Source organism: Trachinotus anak, unplaced genomic scaffold (assembly GCF_046630095.1).
Source record: "Trachinotus anak isolate AG129_WGS33_773 ecotype Australia unplaced genomic scaffold, CSIRO_AGI_Tana_v1 ptg000016l, whole genome shotgun sequence".
Classification (NCBI taxonomy): Eukaryota; Metazoa; Chordata; class Actinopteri; order Carangiformes; family Carangidae; genus Trachinotus; species Trachinotus anak.
This window is the reverse complement of record NW_027273867.1, coordinates 9133105-9155769: the sequence shown is the minus strand read 5'-3', so window position 1 is coordinate 9155769 and position 22665 is coordinate 9133105. Positions and strand designations below refer to the sequence as shown.

Below are 22665 nucleotides of genomic sequence, written 5' to 3'. Positions count from 1 at the left end.
ATCACTATGCCAGCACGGCTAAACAGCAGGAAGCAAAAGAATGCTGGGCAAAGGTCAAAGTCAGGCCAGTCATAGTAAAAAAAGGTGAATACTGAATCAATAACATGGAAAAGAAGAAAATGGACTGAGCATCTGCACAAAATGACAGCAGACTGACAGGCAAACACATCACCATCAGGGTTCTGAGTATGGAAATATAAATGGAGGTCATATTGCGACTACCTCCATCACACATGTGTGCAGATGGACAACCCACATGTCAGTCCTTACCTCTGCATATGGGCCGATCGTCACTCCAGCCTACATAGCTGTCCGTCACTCTGAGGCAACTGATGCTTTTTGAGCCCTGCAGTTCATAACCCTCATCACAGGAGAAATGGACTGTGGCTCCTCGTCTGCAGTTAGATGGCATACAGGGAAAGAAAACGTCAGCACCACAAACCTTTCCTGTAAAAAGCACCATTTAGCAGTGAGAGTGCAGATGAGGTTAGAGTAACAAGAAAAAATGTTTACTGGGGAAAAAAATACTTTTATTTTATTTTATTATTTTTTTACTTCCCGACTGTGATTTCCAAAAGTGCTGCATTGTGGGAGATGGATGTACCCCATTTGTCTGTATTACAGTTGACCACTGATAGAGACAATAGCTCTGACAGGAATGAAACTCCATAATCCCACCGGTAATATCACCATCCCACAGAGGCAGCCTATTAGTGTGCAGTGGCTCAAATGGTAGCATATTTGTTTTAGTGTACACATTTCTCTATCTGGTTTGGTTGCAGGGGCTTTATGGGGCATGACTTTGGGTAATGTGCTGTATGCTGGAGCACATTTCAAGATGCAGTACCTGATTTTGTTAGTTCCCAAAGGTGTTCCTATATTAAAACTCAACTGTGAACAAAGTTAAAGTCATTAACAATGAACTGGGAGTTCATTTTGGAATAATGGGACGACTGGAATGGGACTGAATTTTAACAAGCACAATTTCACTGGAGGGATGAAATGTACTTCTTAATAAAATCTGGTCCATTATTACAAGAGTAAACTGTAAACATTTCAAAACTAAAAAGAAAAAAAGAGAAAAGAAAAACCTGCCATTTACTATTACAAGGACCTCTGCCAGTAGAAAGGATGAATTAAAACTCAGACAAAACACCACTGACAAAAAAAATATGACGCTAAATGTGAAAGTCTTAACAGCAAACTTCAAGAAAAGGAGGCAATAGCTGCAGCAAAGCAGAGAAAGAAATTACCCTGACATTTTTTTCCAGAGGCCATTTACAGTGTACTTATACTGTAGCGATTAAGTCAGTGTACATTAGTCAAGTTATATGCAGTGGTTAATATAGCATAATGCAGTCATCACTTGTCTCAAATGTCAGTCACTAGTATCTTTGCTAAGTAAAACTCACAATGTTTATCATTCATGTTGTGTAAGTCAGCCTGTTGTGGTTCAGGAATATTTCATCTCTTTGGTTACACTTGACTCTTCATTAATTGCTCCTGAAATCCCTCTTCACTTGCATTTACCTGAAGTCAGAGCCTTTTCTTTTTCCTCGATCTGGGATCCCTGGGTCTGGACACATGTTGTGTCCTTGGGCGACACCCATCTGAGACACTAATGGAAAAAGATAAGAGAGAAACGAGTGAAGAGAGGACAAATTGTTCAACAAAATAAAAGTTGTTCCTGTTTCTGAAACTGTTCAATTTCGCTGCATTCAGGGGCATCTCTTTTTGTCTTCAAGAATCCCTCCTCCGAGAGCACCTCCGTTCCTAACTCCTCTAACACCCTAACATACCCTCCCTGCACTTATTGAACAGATGTGGTACCTAGTACTTACACCAAGGTCTCCTATTGCACTGTAGCTGTAGTGTTGTCCCTCACTTCTAAGTCGCTTTGGATAAAAAGCCTCAGCCAAATGTGAAAAATATAAAAGTAAGGTCTTTACATTTTTCCAAAAAGAACAAAGCAGATCAGCTATGTCAAGGCTCATTGTTATCAAGCTGTTTGTTCTTTACTCTCATCCCATTGGGAGCTGATCACTTAATGCAGCTTTATCATTACCGACCAAATTTAAGGTTAAAAGGCTGATGAGTGGAATAAGTGCAAACAGCTCCCTTAGCCTTCTCTTATTGTCACAGGTGCTTGATATTTGCACTGTTCGTGCATATATCTACTCATTGAGCATACACCTTGACCTGCTTAACACTTTTTACGAAAGAATATTTTATTCCAGAGCACATTCCTGGTGGTGCTCTGTTAAATCATGTCACCGGGTGCAAAATAGTGGAAGGCAAAGTGCCAGAAAGGGGTCAAATAAAAATTTAGCCAACCAGGACCAGGCCCATCTGACTGACTGGGAGTGGTCAAAGGTCTTCAGGGGCAAATCAATGTGACACCTGCTCATTGGCTAGGGTCCCAGTTTGAGGCAAGACAGCAATGAATTAAAACAAGGCCCCACTGGTGTCATGGCTGGTAAGTAAAAAATGGAAGATAGGAAGGATGACACAGGTTTAAGGTTACTGTTGCATAAACAGAAGAGGTGACTGTGAATGTCAGGCCTATTCTCATCTTTATAGACGATACTGTATTCACATAAAACAGTTGATTGATCCTTATGTATAATATGAACATTGTATGATTAGATTTTGAAGAATTCAATGCAAAATCAATATTTGGTTATAGCAGCAAACAATGATGTACTGATGGGGATCTAGTCAAGCAATACATCTGCTGGAAGGAGGGTTTTGAGTCATTCAATCATTTATACGTATTGGAGAGAGAGTTTTTAATTCAACAATATTAGATAAGGTGTGAAGAAAATACTAATAAAACATTTTTGCATATTACAAGCTGAAACTTTGATATATTTAAAGACTAATTATTTGTTGAGGTATAAACAGTAACTTCAGATATTTAAAGCTTTAATCCATTCCACAGTTTATGGGGAAAGAAGTAAAGTGATGAACTTCATCATTTTAACTTGAAAAATATGCCTATCTTTCCATTAGGAGCAACAAGCAGTCAAATAATGTGGAAATACTATAGGGAGGGAAATGTAAAGTGGAGGAAGGTAAAGTTAAAATAAAAAGCATTAAGGCAGAAAGAAGAAGAAAAGTGATTTTTTAAAGAGACATATGGATTAAAAGCAGAGCATAAAGTGGGAGGTAGAAGTGGATGAAATGTACTGAAAATGGCCTTGAGGCAAGATTAGCATTAATGCACCTCTTTTTTGTTCAACAGGTTGTTCTTAAACCCTTTAACATCCATCTCTCTGTGCCACTCCAGTCAGGTGACTCATAGCTGTCAAGCTGTTAATATCCCAGATGTTCAAATGACAACAAATGGGATAATGACCAATGAACTCAGACAGAGGCTGAGAGAGAACAAGGGCAAGGAAGGCTGCCATGGCGAAAAGAGCAACCAATGCAATTACTCCTGTCCATTTGCCATTAGAACAGCATCTCGAGCACAGACTGTGCGTCCTTTGTGTTTGTACCTCTTTCAACAGTCAGCAGTTACCCTTTTCTCTGGCCAAGGAGTACTGGAAAAAAAACAACAACTTTTAAATGACTTTGAGCAAGAGTTGAGAAAGGTGAAAGGATGAACAGGACTGTCTGGCATCTTCTCCCAAAGCTGGGCGCACACGTTGTGGAGTCAACAGGCATATTCACCGGCTCAGGGTTGTTTTTTCTTGTGCAGAGCCTTGAGTCACTTGTATTAATGCATTTTTTTTCCAGTGAAGTCAAACGTTCATCTCCTGCTGCAGCTGAACTTAGCACTTATCCTTGAGTAAAAATGTTCAATGCCTTACAAACACAGCAGACTCATAACATGATAGCCACTGAAGCCAGTCTGCAGTGCTGACACCTGATGCCATTGCCAGGTGCAGAGGGATAGAAAGTCCTGTTCAGATTTAAACACTTTCAGTGGTACAAGTGCATCTTCAGTAACTTTGCCAAATTAGACAAGCTTTCTCTTTTGCCACAAGTCCACACTTGCATTCTGAAGTTTTCTTCAAACCACTCTCGTCTTCCTCCCTGATAACTCAGCAGCTTCTGCATTAAATAAGTGAATCTGTCCATTTCAATCCAGTTTATTTGAAAAAGACAGATGGCAGTTTAGGTTTGTGACTTACACACTGATATCTTGTGGTGGTTGTCTTTGCTAGGCAACATCTTTACACCTCGGGACTTAAGCTCAGTCATCTTCTTTACTGTAGAGGAAAACAGAGCAGAGAGACATACAGTATATAAGACAGCAGAAAGTGCCATAACCACACCCACTCGTCCAGCAGTGGTAAACGTCTGCAGCAGATACAATATATGTTATATGTTGTACCATACATCATTCCCCATTCCCCTCATGTTTGCAGTTTTTATGACAGTAAAACCTAACATATTACCTTGAAAGGATTCAAAACATACATTTCTTTAATATTAATCCATACATTAAGTTTACATTGAAGGAAATGTACAATTTCCCTGCAATCTTGTGAAATGAAGAGTGCAGGAAACAACATTATTACTTGATTATTAAGATTAGAAGGCAGGGTACGTGAGGGGCAAAACCGCTCATTTAAATACAGTAAAAATATGGGGTTTAAATTACTGAGATTCCTGACAATAGCAAAAAAAACAAAAAAAACAAAGTCATCACTGCCTGCAAAGTAAAAGGCTCATCTAAATGCATATTTATTCACCAATTTCAAAAACACCATCAGCGTTGTCTGTGCACCCCTTCACTCTCACCCTATTTAATTACTTTGATGGTTCCTGACAATGGAACTTTAGTTGTTTTGCACAAATGTGTTTTGATCCTTTGCTTAGTTTCATCTGCATTTTAATTCAAAGCTAATATGAGTCATGTGTCAGAAAAAGTCTGTTTATTATGTGTCTGGAAGAAAGATCACAATGAATGAAATCTTTTCAGATTTGTTACCCTGATTACAAAAGGGGGGAAAAAAGGTATAATTGTGTTTCTAGTAAAGAAACTAAGCTGTTAGGTGCGGGGTTTGACTGGGCGCTGCTATTCTCTGTGCCATGTACAATGAAGGACACTGAAGAAGAAAAGATACAAAGCCAATGAAGATATTCAATCAGCATTCATTTCATCACTGCAACATGCTGCCGCTGTGGATTCATGGGAACTGTCATGATGAGAATGGCTGGTGGGGGTGGGGGAGTCGTCGGGGGTGGTGTTAGAGATGGAGTCAGTGTTTAATCTAATTAAAGTATTAGTCTCCCATTTCTCTCTGATCTTCTAAACATATTTATCTAACAGTGAACCTGTAATCCCATAGGTTCGCCGCCTTTTCTTTTCCATGTTCCTCATCCCTCTCTCTCCCTCTCTCTCTCTCTCTCTTTATTTTTCTCTCTTCTTTTTCCTCTCACCATCGCCTCTGAGATTTCCAGCAGCTGGCTAGAGGTGAGATCCTTAGAGATCACCTTTATTTTGTGGATGAACTAATCCTTTTTCCCTGCTCATCCCTTCTAAAAGTTGACCCCTGAACCCTCTAAGAGTAATGAGACGGGAAATGGATGTGTGGGAGAGAGAGGCTTTTGTGCATGTCTGTGTGTTTGTGGGCGTTTGTGTATATGAATATTTGTATGTGTGTGTGCTTGTGGGATTATGTCACACTCTAATAAAGACTCTGCAAATCTTGTTTTTCTGAAAGCAATCGCAACTATTCTGCCAAAATAGTAACACAATTTCTCTTGCTGCCAGTTCAGTTTCAAAACGAGCAAAATCTTAAATCAAGATAGAGCATGATCATTTACGGAAATGTCAGTTCATTTGCACTGGAAACAAGATGAATGATGTCAGTCTAACTAGCAGATGTTTTCTTTTATAGGATTTGAGTACACAGACGGCTTCTCTGTTCAGTTTGGTATCCAGACAGGAACAGCTCTCACACTTCAGATTTTCATGGCCTTCTTCTTCTTACATCATGACATACATTTTGTACAAAGTTCAGATTTTGGCCTGAGGGCAGCACAAGAGGAAAGCTCATGGAGTTTTATTGAGAAGTGTTTCATTTCAGTGGCTGCTGGTGACTAGATTTTATTATTTCTTGCATACAAGTGGAAATAAGAGATTTTTGATTTTGGAAATTTGCTAATCTGTTTGAACAAAGTTAAATGTGCCACATATGGGAGTTGAGAATTTGATCTGAAGGTGGTAAATTATTAATGATCGTCCTTTTAAACTATCAAAACCTCCTTTTATCTTACCTTGGTACTGGGCGCTGAAACCTCTCAACTTGTGGTTGCCATCAGAGGTAAAGTGCAGTCGGAGCCAGTTCTTGCTGCTAATGATGGGTGAGGGGAGGTTGGGGCCAGTGAACCTGTAGACACAGAGACAGAGAGAAGAGTGCATTACAATATTAGCATATTAGCAAATGAGCATTTTAACATGCAAATGCAAAGGTAGCAGATTGTGAATTGCTGTACACTCGTACACGATTTCAGGTTAAAGCTACGTATCCATTATTATCTGTAGTAGCTTTATCTGCACTGCTGCACTTCCTTTGCACATGGACTCAGCTAATGAGTCAGTCTGTTTCAGGTCATTTCAAAGTCATCTTAGAAATTTATTTAGTTTAGTTTAGTTTATCAAGGGATAGAATGTTGTAAATCACAAGATACAAGTATTAAAAAAAATTCTCTAATTGTTGCACACATTAATTCTTATCTGAGAATAAATATATAGAAACTAATTCTCCATCATCTGTTATCCGCTCTATCATCTGCTACTCCAAGAAAGTAGCTCTGCCTGTGCTTCTGTTTTGTGCCATCACCCAATTATGCAATCCATCATGATTTCCAATAAAGTCAAGCCCAATGGCAGACAATATATTGTAGAGGCTGGCAGAACCTGCCAGTCTTCCCGGTGATTGTCCTGTTTGTTTATGATAATTATACTAATCTTTCAAAATTAATGTGGCCACGACTTGGAGATGTTAAAATGCTGCACCTTTGAGATCTATTAAAGGGAGGGCCTAACATTCAAGGGGAACTGTAATGTTAACGACTCTTAACCAAACTGTAGCCCAATAAAAATAATGGGGCCAGGAAAGACCAGCTTTGGCATTTGCAGAGAAAGGACACTCCATTTATTGCTTTGCAAAAGGCGATAGTGAATTATACTTCACAAACACTTACAGTGCCTCCTGATCTGTATGCTAATGAGGGCAGTTGCTTACCAGGCATTTCTTCAGTTGTTAAAGTCAAAGTCATTTCGGAACACATCATGTGTTATCTAGAAACACACTAACACAAGCGTGTACACACACACACACACACACACACACACACACACACACACACACACTCGGACAGTATGTGCACCTATACCCTCATGCACACATTGATACAAGTTACTGCATTCATGCCAATTTCCCAACAGTAAATTACATTTCCCCAACTGTGTCCACCTCATCTCCCCTACCCACATATCTGCTTCACATGGTAGAGTAGATACAAGCTTAGGGACAACTCCACCCAACCCTCATTGATACCTTCAGGAAAAAAGCAGAGATAGGAAAGTGAAATTTTTGATTACATAATTAAATACCACAGATAGAAAGACTGGAAAAGGGGTATAAGATACATTTTGCAAGCTACTCTGCTCCTCTTTCAATGGAAAAACATTTTAGTGAACTAATGCCACAAGGACAAAATAATAAAACCGCTCTAAACATACATAAAGACTGGGATCTACCATGAAGAGATACATGACTGACATGCACTGCAGAGCTCTCTTGGGATTAATTAAAAACATGTAGGTTTCTGGATGTAGACAGAATTCACATTTATTTTGATGAAAACAGAGATTCCTTCATTTATAAAGTCAGCTGCACAGTTCAGTAGTTCATATGAGTTCAGCTGAACACAGATTCACCTGGAGCGGCGCAGGGAGAGCCAGAAAGAGTGGGAAAAAGATTTTTTGAAAAGAGTTTTGGGCATCAGGGTAGGACAAAGCAAAAGCGAGAAAAAGAGACAATGAGAAAATGAGTAAGAAATATGGTGTGTCAAAAATGTCAGCCACACTGCAAGCAGACAGCAGGGAAATGGAGCAGAATGTGGAAAAGTGATTATGTCACTGATGAAACCTTTAATTATTTCTCCTCTCTCCCATGGCTGCTTTCAGCGTGCAGCTTGTGTGGCTTCCATCCCCTCACTTGTAAGTCAGTGATGTCAATGACCTCAATCAACCCTTAGTTGAGAGACTGCCATTGAAGCAGGCTTCACTAATCAAACAGTTCAAATCTCAAAAGGTTAAGGTCAGGGTCGGGAGCACGGTCGGGAGCATGGTCGGGGTTGACCCCATTTCCTAACCAGATGAACGAGCTCCTTTTGATGCAACCTCAGAGGCTTTAATAAAAGAAAGAACTGTGTGTCTGGGGAAAGATGTGTGTGTGAAAATTGAGTGTTGACCAGAGTGAGGGTGCAACATGCATTTATGTACGTACACTCCACAACACCCCCGCTAAAGCAACTGCACTACCCACTGGCTATATTGCTGCTAATGCTTACCTCTGAGTTCATCTTCTATTTGCTCTATACAAACCACTTCTGCTGCTTCTGATAATGCACCAAACATTCAAACACAAAATTATTTTAATATTGCAGAGACCAACTCTGCGCCAGGTTTTTAAAGCAATAAAATTAAAGGTTTTAGGTATCATCAGAATTATTATACATAAATAATGGTGAAGAACATCATTCATGTTGAACTCTTACTCTTTGGTTGTTATTTCCTTCACCTTCAACTAACCCTGACTTATAGCTTGGCCCTTTCTCCAAAGTATAATTGATGGTAAAAAAAAAAAAAAGGAAACAATACAAAACAATACAAACCCATTGGAATTGGGTTTCCCTCTTCCTTTTTATTTTTAAACATGGCTATAATTAATGGTATTTATCTGATCAGATTATTATTTTTTTCCTTCCTTTCAGTGTGGCCTGGAGGCTACATGGTATAATGAAAATAAGGCAGAAATGTGAAGCCATGCTGTGTGACACTGGCCTTGATCTACAACGGCAAGTGCAAGACTGATAAAGTGAGTCAGCATGCCTCAGGGGGACGTTTTATCACTTAACAGAAGGAGGGGGCTCATATAGGGTCTGGCACATGTCCGTTTGGAGTGATACTAGTCGGACGGAGAACGCCAGAATCACCTCTGGCTTTAAGTACATAGATGGGACCTGTCACAGCTCAATATCCATGGTAGCAAATCTCCCGCCAACGGATTACAGGATACGACCCCCCCCTCCAACCCAGAAGCACACACAAAGGCCCCCCGAACGTCAGAGCCAACTGCTCTTTTCACTTGTGTTAAGTTACTCCCCCATTCACCATGGGGACAAATGAAAACGTCCCTTTGAATTAAAGGGCAATTTGAGCTGGAATCAACTTTCATTAACATGCTACAATAAAGCTGAAGACTGACTTAAGATTCTGATAGACTGTGGCAGTGGCAGAGGATCAGGAACTGATGGATATGCCATTACGGATTAGGAGATTAATAAATATGGGATGAGAGATGAAAAGACCACCATAAATATAATTTTGACCCAATGTCACCTCTGCCTTTCCCCATTTCACGGTCCACCCCTATTTTTCTGCTCTGAACATTAAAGTTTTAGGCTGAACGTGGCCATGGGGAGCAACAGAAAAACTCCTGCGCAGGCTGATGGAGGTCTCCTGAAGGGTGTCGCAGCTACCTCTATAGTTCCTTTTCACCTCACCCCCTCGCTCTTGCTCTCCTGCTCTCTCTGACCGACCATATTAGATTTTATGCGGAATTGTCTTGAGAGTGCAGTGCTAAATCAGTTTCCATTTCCAGGCCCCAAAGCTCCTCAGACTGAGTCAAACTTTTGATGATTGTCCAAGAAATGTATTTTTGGGCAAAGGCAAGGTGATAGAGGCAGGCAGTGGTGTGCTTGACTGAGGGGGCTGAGCTGTGAACCACACACTGACTGACACACACAGCTGGGCTTCAATGCAGCTCTTTTACCTCTATTCAAACTGCAAGATATCAGCACTCACAAAAAGTCTGAAATGTTACACAACCTTTATAAGCAACATCTGATTTGGGGGTATCTGAAGTCTGCTTCTTAGACCTGTCATGATCAATGGTCTTAGGGATATGCAAGACTAGTCAGAATCCATTTTACGTAACACGAGCGCAGAGATACTTTCCATACTGATGTGAGGTGACTCATTTAATTGTTAATGCCTTTCAGGATTTTGAACAAAGGTCGTCTTCATCAGGATATTCAGCAACCTCTCCTCAGTGGAATCAGCCTTTTTTTCCTGCTTTATATTCGTTGTTTCATGTCATCCAATTTCTGTTCAAGGGGCAAGGTGTCAAATTACTCTATGCATAATCAGTCATGGGTGGAGTTTGGGTGTCAAAGGTGGCTAACTCCGCATTAGGATCAAGCGCATTAAATCACATATTCATTCCTCTGATGACCATGTATGTGTTTATGTTTGGGAGTTTGCATGCGTGCGGTGGGGAGAGGGCCAATTCTGCGGGAAGAACATCTCTGTTAATTGCAGCTACTTAGGCAGATCAATCAGAGCTCTGCTCAGTATGCAGGTCCTGGTGCCTACAGCAGACCGCGGGTCACTGTGACTTTAAAGCCAAAAGTTTTTGCATTTTAATGAGGCTATGTGAATTATGGCACAAGCTCGCAAATCCAGATGTACATGCAGACACGCATACACCATCACCAGCAAATATCCATGGAACAAACACGTACTATATGAGGGTATCAATAAACTTGCTCTCTGTCTCTGTCATTTTCATACACACACCCATCCACACACACACACACACACACACACACACACACACACACACACACACACACGCACACACACGCATACGCAACATCTTTCTGAGGAAAAACTAATCAGTGTGGAAGACCCTTTAGTCCAAAATGGCAGTATTAAAGCACTTGCAGTGGAGCTGTAGCTGTGACCTTCAAGATGTAACCGAGATCAGACATACACTGGGGGTTTAAATGAACCACCAGAGCCCCCTGCTCCTAACAACACAGACATAGAAGCTATTCATTTCTTCAAACAACAACCACCCGGGCAGTAAAAACCATCAACCTTACACTGTAAGTTAAGGCCAAAGTATTAAGAGAGGCCTTTAGGGCAGTTTTGTCCCCTGAGTCTGCGCTGCACTGGGCCGAAGCTCTGAGAGCAAAAAAACAGGGCGCCGCAGAGGCGGATGAGAACCACCACTGCCCAAGCCAGTAAAACTGCAGACCCATCAGAGCCAACATGCCTACTCGTCCTTTAAACTCCCTGCTCCAACAGAGCCTAAATGTCTGTTCTTCTTCCTCTCTCAGCCCATCATGTTTTATTCATGCACAGACCTCTGGCCCCATCAGAAAGCCTTGTTAAATCATCTGAGGGATTCCTTTTTTCCTCTTCCCACAACTCATTTTCTGCCCTTACAGAACACATAATATGGACACTGATTGAAAGAAATTTCCTTTTGGGAAGAACAACGCACCAGCCTTCATCTTGGCTCCCGTTCCCTTATTCTTCTTTTTTAAATCTTTTTTAAATTTTTTAACATTTCTTCAAGCTTCCTACAAATCCACTTTTGTGTTTAAGTCATTTTAAAAGCAGTTGATGTTAAATTCCACATCGTGCTTGGGGATATCTCTATGCGTACAAATATTTAGCCGTTCATAACCAACTGTAAGATAAACATTAGCTCCTCAGTCCTGACTCAGATGTCTTTTTCAAAGACAGGAAAACATGAAGGTAATGGTGCTTTGATTGATGATGTACTCTTCCGATTTTAATGCCTATGCAAATGAAAATTAACCATATATTGGCTACCCTGCCATGCTGTTTCATTTTCACCAAAGAGAAATGTAAAGTGCAAGTGCAAGTATGAATTTTCCTTCCAAGGACATGGAATCCACATCAAACAATGTGCTATGTCTGTCAGGGTCATCAACAAAGTTTGGGTCATCACCATCTACATTATGTATATGAAACTCAGAATATATCAAAGGCTGGACAATAAATATAGTTTCCTGTCATTAAGAGATGGACCGGTACCTCACAGGTTGTTTCTTTTGGCACAGTCACAATCTGTGAGATTGTCCACTCTTACAATTTCAAGCACATCTTAATACCAATCCACTCTCCCAAAAAAAAAAGTGACCTACTAGAAGAGGAGGGCGACCCCATTAATTCATCCACTAAAGTCAATTTTGAGAGAATCTGTCTGGAGAGTTAATCTTGCATCATGACCTTCAGGAGATGTTTTGGAGGCAGGCAAAAGGGCATACAGACAAGCAGACCAACGGGGGCAGAAACATAAACTCAAGTGGCTGAATTCATGGAAGTAGAGAATTTAGTGCCACTTGTTCTGCAATTGATTCCTGCCTCAGTGTGATTTATTACTCTTGCTCAAAAAGTCAAGGTAGATGTAGGCAAAGTCACAAAGAGCAAAGCCACAGGCCTGAACTGCTATTGAATGATCTGTGGAAACCACACAGAGCCAAGTGACTTAGATTACTGAATGTAACAAAATGACCCACACAGACACAAATTACTTGTCTGATTGAGCTTAAACAAAAGACAGAAACAGACTTTGTCAAAGTAGTGGCTGTTCTCTCCATTTCTTCCCCCCTGTTTAATTTCTGTCAAACACAGCTGACAAGTTTCACCATCATCGAAGGTTGATGAAGACGCAAACACACACGCGCTGTGTACACACCATCAATCACATCGCACTTCTCAAAACAATATCTGAGCAGTTCTTGATGGGTGTAATCGTCTGCGGGCGGTATTGGATCTGTGGTTAATGGCAGAAAAACAAATGAGTTTCCAAGGTCACTCTTAAAAGCGGCAGTGATAATTGAGCCCTCCCTGCAGATCTATCAAACACAACAATAAACAAAACGCCAATAATATCCTCTGGCCGATTACAGGAACTCCAGCCTTGAGGAGATAGACAGAGGTAAGACAGACAAAGCCACCGACACGGCGTGATGAAGAAAAGCCCTTTGGAGAACACGAGTATTATTTTAAACAAATCATCCTAAACGCTGAAACATACAGTGGCTGCATTTAGTACAAACAATTCTAAGATCATACTTCCCACTCCCATCAATGCTCACACACTGAACTCCACTAGTTACCCCTTCTCCCTCTGCCGAGCGAGCCGTGCTCTATAATTGATCTTTTGTTTGCCTCTGAACAAAGTCTAGGTAACAATAACACACAGAAACCAATTCCAGTGACTGCAATAACAGCACTGAAAAAAACATGCTTTAAAGCTTCCGCCAAAGAAACCAAAATGAGTGATACATTTCCACTAATATATCAATATGGCCACAACCTGATACGCCTCATATCGTGCCTTGAAACGCTACTGTCATAGAAATTTAAATTAAAAACACATGAAAGCGCTATACTGTTTCAGGTGGTGCCATGTTTTGTTGACTATGGCATTTGCCCTTTATGATACTATCACTAGAGGTTACTAAAGTGCAGAATATATATGTGATGTGTAGGATAGGAGAGTTTAATACTTCCGGTTCCTTTTGTGTTCTGTCTCTTCTTGTTGTATTTCATCCCTTTTTTAAAGGAATAGTTTCAAATTTTGAGAAATATGCTTATTTGCTTTCTTGCTGGGAGTTAGGGTTAGGGATGGTCAATACCAAATATGAAGCTCACAGGCTTTTAGCTTAGATTAGCACTAAGACAGGAGAGATAACTTCCCTGTCCAAAGTTTACAAAATCCATGTGCAAGCACCTTTAATACTCATCCGTTAACTCATTACATCATGTTTGTTTAATCCTTAGGAGTTGTGTGGAATGATCTTTTTCCCTTGTTTTAATGATGCTAAGAGTCAATATCAGCTGAACTGTCAGTTTAGGATGGACATTTATGCTATGCTGGACAATTACTCTCTCTTCCCTCCCCTCCCTATCTCTGCCTCTCTCTCTCACTCTTTGTCTCCCCTTGTGGTTTGTGTGTATGAGCTGTTAGTTTTTCAAAGTGAGTCTGAGATGACGCAGTATGCGAGGAGACAGGTGAAACCATGCTAATGATATTGAACCTGGCAACACTGTCAAATCCCCCAAACACAGCCGGCACATTGTATTCCCCTGATACCAGCGCATCCTGAAATAACTACATTGTTGTGTTAGGAGAGAAGGATCTGTGGGGTTTTGCATGAATTTCTGTTTGTATTTATTTGCGTATGTGTGTGATTGGATGTCCATGAACAGCATGAGCCTGTCTGAATATGTTTCAACAGGAAACCTATTTAATGTCAGATGCTAGCATGTCCCCACCAAATTGACGTATATGCATGATACAGTACTCAAGAGGCGTCATTTCTCCTTTTTTGTGATCATAACAACCTACTAGTTTTTACCTGTATTGCTAGATTGTACAACACTCCGTCAATGAGATGTATCACTTTTACATATGCACACCACAGATGAGTGTTGTTAGTTTCAGGGAAATACTCAATAAATGCATAATTTTTTATTATTTTTAGGTCCATGTGGACATTAAATTCATGCATGATTTAACAGCAGCCCATTAGTAACAGCAACTTACTGGCAATCATAAAACTAAATGGCATATAAACCTATGTTGCTATACAATCTGCTCCTGTGCACTTTTTATAATGAAGGCGCTGAAAGGTGCTGAGTCAGAATTTTCCCTTTAAAAACAATAAGCCCCAAGGCTCCCACGTATTAAAGGGTAGAACAGTACATAAAGGTCGACATAAAGTATAAAGCAAGCTAATTAACTACAAGTGGGAAAAATATACAAAGTAATAACGACCATTAAAATCCATCTACATTTATTTTGAAGGGTTATTTGTGAGGAATTCTTTTTTTTTTTTTTTTCACCTCATCATTTGAAGGTTATTCTTTAATTTTACGTGTTTGTAGTTAATACCATAAGCAAACATACATCAGCCTGCTTGAATCAGTGCAGAATGAGAAAATAGACCAGGGGAGGATTAATGATAGGGAGACATTTTTACCACACCAGAGTGCTTGGAGGAAAAAAAAAAAAAAAAAATCCACCACGTCTATACTTGTACATCATTTTTGGGTTCAATGGCTGCTACCCACACACTTCAGTTTTACTCTAAATCACCCACTCCAATATACAACTACTATTTCAGCTCTTATATGCCCTGCAATGGTTTCCTTATCTTTTACTATAGTTAGTTATCAATGATTTCTTACTCCATTCCCACTGCACTGCTTTTTCTGGCATCTTCTCAGACACACTCAGAGGAGTCTCTCTGTACAGAAATAAATAAGACTAAAACTCTATTTTTATAGCGGTGCAAAACTGTTGATAGCACCAACATGGCTACACTGTCATTTTTGTCGAGTCCATTTTTTTTTTTTGTGCTTGCACTTGTTCCAGGATCCAAATGTTCCCCCTTACATCAAGGTGGGTGGAGTAGAGCAACTAAGGTTGTGATTATGCAGTTTTTGAAACCTTTTTGGCAAGAAACTGTGCTCACATTACCACCTACTCAGACCACTTATAGTCTTAAAAGTAAGGACATGTAGAGAAATTTATGTGGCTTTCATTGGCAGAAGGCAAAAGGTGACCTCACAAAAAGCATGTAAGACACTTTCACATATGCTGAATTGTGCATATTTCATTTTGATGACTCCAACGCACATTTTAATGATGATCAATATACATTCTAAAATGCAGTGAAGGCAGAGTCTGATTGGATGGCTTACTCTTAACAATAATGTTGTCCACAATAACATGTAGGAAGTATGATGTTTGTTTGGTGAAATCCCTGGAGCTATCATACAGGAGAGGGAATATCCCTGGTGCTTTTGTCATATCCAGTCTGAGGGGGGCCCTCTACATCTCTGTACATAGGTCAAACAGTGTGAGAAATAAGCATAAAATGAAAATGAAAAACATTTCATTCTACAACTACCTGAGGTAGTTTTCATTCTGTGCATCATTACCCACAGACAGTTACTGCACTGTGTCCAGAAATATAAATCCAACTTAAAAAGGGACATTATCTGCTTCTAGGAGCATATTTGAGGTGTATATTTGTGCCTTGTAAAAGTAAAAGTGATTTTCCTATCCCAATTCTAAAGCCACATTTTCCCTATGTCTCTATAAAGAGTATAATTTCATTTTTTCAACATTTTTCTGATCAGCATCTCAATGAGGTTGTGAGGATAGATAGGAGTTTTGAGTATTCCATGACACAAAAACAGCAAAAGTGGGAGGAAGAGAGGAAGGAAGAACAGGCAAGAGATGAGTAGCTTCAGAGGACGAAGGGAATGAGTCATCCAGGCACCAACACCTGCCAAAACCACAAACCCCAACTTTCAGCTCACCTTCTTCCGCACTGTCCCTCCTGCTGTCCACCCATAGTATCATTTTTCTCCCTGAGGAGCTCCATGTATTTGTTTTCCTTCAATTAGTTTGAGGGTCGCTGACAAAGCCATTCTATTGTGTACCCAAAGATTCTTCCAAATGCATGAATTGAAAAGTATGGGCTGCAAAACAAGACAGAGACGGCCTTTATTCCACCGTTGTGTTCGCTGGCCCTTTGTCTGGCTTTCACTGTTCGTTTTTTAGAGATTAGCGTTTGTTCTCTCTCTTTTGCCATCACTCCCTGTAATCCCTCCCTCTGTCTTACTCTGCTGCTCCATGCCTATATTTGGGACAATATGCAATGCAAATGGATGCCATAGTCAGTATTATCTGCTCTGTCTTTCTCTTTCTCAAACATGAGAGTCAGAAGAAAGGAAGGACAGGGATGAGAATGAAATGGCCGTGAACAGTGTGCCTGTTATGTCTTACATTTTTGGGCTGTGAACCGTGTATGTAGGCAGACAGTGAGATAACAGACTGTCAAAATTAGATTGGACAGGAGGACTGACAGAAAATCCCAATCCCAAATCCAGATGGCTGGCACTGCTGAGAGAGAGAGAGAGAGTGACTGTGGGCTGGCATGTGACTGAGATGTGAGCTTTGATGACAGCCTCTTAGAGCACCTGATGGGTGTATTTGCTTAAGTCAAGCTAAGAAAACTGATTAAGACGTAGGGAATATTAAGGTGTAAAGTGGACGTGGGCCCAGTTCCCTTCCATTACACAGCACAGAGTGGTGGCTGATAGAGCCTGATCTCTTCTTCCATTAGCCTTTATTGGTGCTGCAGTCCAAAACCATTCGAGGGAGATAACGTGCGCTCATATAATCCTTTAAAACTATATACTTTACTCAGCTTTAAAATATATTAATGTCTATCAGGTGTTTCTGCTTTATTCTTTTATTGTCCCGCCCAATGTTGACAGAGGGAGATTGCAGGTAAATATTAAAGTCATCAATCAAGTAAAGTGGGAAGAAAAAGGATGGAAAACACCTCCAGGTAGAGAAGAAGAGAGGAGCTATCTTTTATACATCACCCACGACCGTGACCGATTTGTCGTAAAACTACCATCCAATTAAAAGAGGACTCTCCATCTGCTTCCTCCTGAGTCAGCGCTGACCTTTCACCCCCCTCTCCCACCCCCACCCGAGCCGTGATATATCCACTGTCTCCGCTCACTGCAGGTGTGTGTTATGGTAAAGATGATAGAAAGCACCCAGTAACTACCTGAGTTTATATGGACAAAACAGAACACAAGGAAATGTAATAGTGTGTGTGTATGTGTGTGTGTGTATGTGTGTGTGTGTGTGTGTGCGCGCGTGTGTGTGTGAGTGCAACAGAGCAGAGTGGTCTCAGATGGTGTCTAAATGTAAAGAATTATGTTGTACCACTCAGCTATAAAAAGCCTTCACTTTCATGTTTTTTAGATGATGAGCACAGACATGTGCAGCAAAAGCAGAACTATACAATCATAAAAGGTCTCTGTCCATGGATGGCACTGTGGAGTGAGTCAGTGCAGGCTCTATTACAGTTGTTGTTGCTGCTCTGAACTGGTTAAATATAGCTTTGTATGAGTTCATAGTAATTGCATGTACAGGATTCAGAGGGAAAACATTTAGACTGTGGGTCACTGTGCCTCTTAGCAATATATTCTGGTACATGTCATTTGCTTGTTTATATTATTCATCTTCACCAGTCTAATGATAACAGGAAAAAAAAAAAAACTTGCCTTGGGCAAAGATTATGTCAGTCGCAGATCAGCTGACAAAAGTTGTGTGAAGTTCCATCCATGCAGTGATTTAAAGCAAATCAAATCAAATCAAATGATACAAAGTCAGCCTTACTGCCTCTCACTGTCACTCACTTATTTTTTTTTTTTTTCAAAAGATAAATTACTCGCTCAAAGATAAATTCAAAACACTTGACCACACATTAGCGACATGGCAAAACATAATATAAAACATAAAAGTGGTATCAGAATCCACTTTAAATGGTGTACAGTTGAGAGGAGCAAGAAAATATCCCATTGATCTTTCTTAATTAATGTATGTTGCTGGAAATCAAATCCTACTTATGTGCTGAACTGTGTGTCATTTGAAAAAGCAATTCTTGACTGTGATCATTTCTGTTTAAAACTACTGTTAAGAATCGGAAAAAAAAGCACTTAATGCAAGCGAGGCTGCTTCCCTTTGGCTATTTTCTCTCTGGGCTTATTTTCAGACATTTATATTTGTCACTGGTTTGATATTCTACTGATGATGATGAAGATGATAATGATGATAATGATGATGAGAATAATTAGGATGCACGTGTGTACGTGCACTGTACATGTGTCTATGGGGCCTATGTACTTTGATGCTTTTAGCCGATCTCAGAGGAAAACGAACTGCTCTTTCGCTGTCACTGACAAAGATACACTCTACTGTAAGGTGTATATATATATATATATATATATATATATATATATATATATATAATCTGGGTCCATGGAGGACATTGCAGTGGTTGCAGTATGTCTGCAGACACATCATCTCCCATCCTCATTCCCTCACTGTGTGGATTAATGAAACCTTAATAGCCCATGTCATTAGGCTGTGTGGCCACTGACTAGACTGCAAGACCCTGGAGACCCTTTCACAAAAATATACTATACGCCTATACAGACATAAAGCATAGTCCTGGCTGCTGCCAACACACAAGTGCTATCCTGTTCTGTCTTTGAAAGACCATGACGTGAAGCTTTGACTGTTCACCTTTGACTGTTCACCTTTGAATTCCATCTTCACCCAAAGGCTGTAAGCCGCTGATACAGCGACACTCAAAAAGGTGTAAACATGCTTTCATTTCAGAACAATTACCCTCGAGTCATTAGAGCGGAAATACATAAATCATTCCTTTGACATGTGCTGCTCACACACACACAATCACATGAACATCAGCACAGTCATTCATGGACAAAAACCTGGGCCAGGAAGCCACACAAACACACCCAGAAAAACAATCTCAGCGGAGGTTCTAACAATGTTAAATGACTAGTATTAATCACCCTTCTCTGTCTCGGTGGTGATTATGAACACATTAATCAGCAGCGTGTCTGCCAGTCAGATGCGAGCGTGTCAGGCAGAACAAATGATAGAGGAGAATGAGTGAAGTGAGAGGTGCGAGAGTGGGAAACACCGGAGGGAAGAGATTTGTTTGTTTTTTTGGTTTTTTTCTGTGACATCAAAACCAAGTTCACACCACTCTGAGCAGAAATAGCAAAGATGGTGAAGAGCACAATAAGAGCAGCTGTTCAAACATAGACGAGAGCTGCTTCATTATTCCAAGCAACCCACACCAACCTTCTGTGGCCCTCACTAACACTTGTGTTTCGACGCTCACACACCAAGGTGCTGCAGACCTCTTTCCACCCAACAGAAAATATTCAGATTGCAGTAGCTGACATTTCCTCCTCAGAAAGTGGAGCAGTTATAGGCGTGTATGCAGCACATACAATACAACTTCCCTCTATGAGAACTCAATAACAAGGGATGTAGTGGTACAGTCAGCTAACCATTATTATGATTCACAATACAGAGCTGACAGTGAGTCAAAGTCACAAAGCTTGACACAGAAAATAAATAACATTTGAGCATAAAATGTGTAAAAAAAGTTTGTTTTTTTTTAAATGTACTTTTTATGGTAGTTTCTATTATAGAGCTCATTGAAATTGCAACACTCTTGGATGAATAAATCACCAGGTTTTCAAAGCAGATTCTTGTCTCCTTAAACTGAACTAAATAATACATTCTTTGATAAGAACATGCTCATTAAAATAAAGAATACATTTTTAAACTTGGACTAAAATTATCCAGACTCCATAGGCGACCACGAACCACAACTTCTACAGCAGATAGTGGAGAATATAACAGATATAACATAAATACAAACAGAGTCAATGGAAAGACGCCAACAGAGACAAACAGAAGCAGAATCACTCTGAAAACCCTCAAAGTGAGGGGAAGACATGCCTGCTTCATCTTGAGTGGATAAGTATGGTTATTCAAAGTTGTATGATATAAGAGCAGACTCTACTGATGACAACTGTGAGTCAAACCCTCCTGCCAGGCATCTGTATGAAATCTGTCTCATATCGCTATTTAAAGCCACAAAATCCACTATTACTGCTAAATTTATGTGCACAAACACCTCGCCCTCCTGTTTACTGAATGCACAGACAGGCAGACGTTGACATGCACGCGCAGGTACAGCTGTAGTTGTTTACACTGGCGTTTGGTGATAGCTGTCTGCTTGCTGTGCACCGCATCACTCAACTTCCATTCTCATCACTCAGACTATTTCATTTTGCCGCAAGCTTTTAAGTCGTCACAGCACTCATCGGCTCAACAAACAAACTTTATTAGCCTCTCTCAAAATAGCTCTACTCAAAGTGCACAGTAATTGATATTCATTTCAACTTCACAATTCAAAATGCTAAGGCGCCATAATGAGAATGACAGCAGCAACACCAGTTAATTGGGACAGGAGCAGCCTAATGACAGGACAATGGCAGCACTGTTGTTAATTTCTCTCTCATTAATATCGGAGCCCCAAGCAGGAAGCACTTAAGAGCAATCAAATAGGTTGCGGGGGTGGATGTGTGGATGGAGTGGCTTTGACAGGAACTAAATCAGTTTTTAATATATAATTCAGCAAATAAAAAAATGGAATTATAATATAATATATTGTGCCATTATAAAAACCAATTTTACAGCAATGTATCCATCAGCTTATACGGTATGAGTCACACAGAGGATGCTTGCTGCACTATGTGTGAAGTGTCTTTATTAGCATTTATTTTCACAGGATCAAGTCATTAGTATGTGGCAAAGGAAAGAGCAGATGTCTACATAGCCTCTACTTGTCTATTAGTGAGTAACTTGACAGCTGAGAGTCAAGGGAAAGCAAAGGCAAACTAAGATCAAGAACTATTATTATTCTTGCTTCCAGCTCCTAAGTGACAGCCAGAAGGTAAGCTATGTTGAGGCATGGCAATGAAATTAGGCACTGATCAGCTTTGTCTGTGAAGACACAGGGACTTTACTACAGGTGTCTCATGAACAGGCCAAATGGTGGTAATAACAAACAAAAATCTATTGGCTATTTAAGAATCAGGTCATAAAATCAGATTTATAAAACACAACATTACTGTAAAATTGTAGGAGCGACATCCGTAGACACATCTACATGGTACAGCATGTACTCCCCTATATCAAGAATGCATTGTGATAAAAAAACATATTTTATGTATTTGATACCTCGAGACCATCAGGGCATCAAATACTGTACGCCTCAGCCCTGCCATGGTGAATGTGATTACAGTAGCTGTGACTGAGACCTTGTGTTTGCTGTCAATCAGCATCAGTCTTTCCCTGACAGGCAGAGAGCCTGCGGTAACACAGTCGCACAGGGTGGAGTGTTGCATGTTGCGATCCTGAGAAAGAGGCCCTGAAGTAGAGGCCTTGCCTGGCTCCGCTTTCCTGGATTGACTACAGCATAATGAACAAGAGCAGGGCATTAATGATTTGCCTCTGACAAGTGCATTTTCCCTCCTCTCTACCTTGAGATACATGGAAAAAATACTGAAGTCCAGTGAATCTTTCCTGGTTAATTGGCATTTCTTTTCCTGACAGTTCTACTCTGACAGGAACTCTGGTACTGACAAAACACACTGCCCAAATAGAACACAGAAGTTGTAAAGATGAATTATTGTCTCGGACTTACAAATACATCTGTCAGTAAAATACCAGCACTTCACACCAAGTCGAGGTACAAAGCTGTTGGCTGGAAAAAAAGTGGAAATAGATAATACTTTTCTTTAAACCCACAGGAACTGCAATTTCTTGCGAGTCATTCTACTATTGTGAGGATGCCAAACAAGGAACACAGTTTGTCTGTAAACAAGGTTATACAGCCAGACACCATGACAGTGCCAGCCTGTTTGTTTGAACAAAGGTAATCAAAGGTATTTTATCACTCTGAGCAAAACATGAGTCTCTGCACTGTCTAAAAAAGACTAATGTTACATCTCTAAATGATATGACATCGCAGAAGTACCACCCAAAGCACATCATTAACCACCACTGACAGACATTGTATTTTAACAGCAGGATTTTAGTTTGTGTTCTCAGGTTAAAAATAAAAGCAATGATGCTCATTTGGCAAAATCAAGCTGTTTTACAG

General features: G+C 40.2%; 1 protein-coding gene across 1 annotated transcript in view; it reads right to left on the bottom strand.

Annotated features, from left to right (window-relative positions):
* csmd2 (CUB and Sushi multiple domains 2) overlaps positions 1-22665 on the bottom strand; it is a 229383-nt gene that overhangs the window by 120121 nt on the left and 86597 nt on the right. Inside the window, exons 6-9 of the mRNA XM_071499949.1 lie at positions 6235-6347; positions 4140-4217; positions 1531-1618; positions 271-395 (exon numbers count right to left, since the gene is read on the bottom strand). Of these exons, the coding sequence (XP_071356050.1) occupies positions 271-395; positions 1531-1618; positions 4140-4217; positions 6235-6347 (404 nt within the window). The remainder of the gene's footprint in view (positions 1-270; positions 396-1530; positions 1619-4139; positions 4218-6234; positions 6348-22665) is intronic.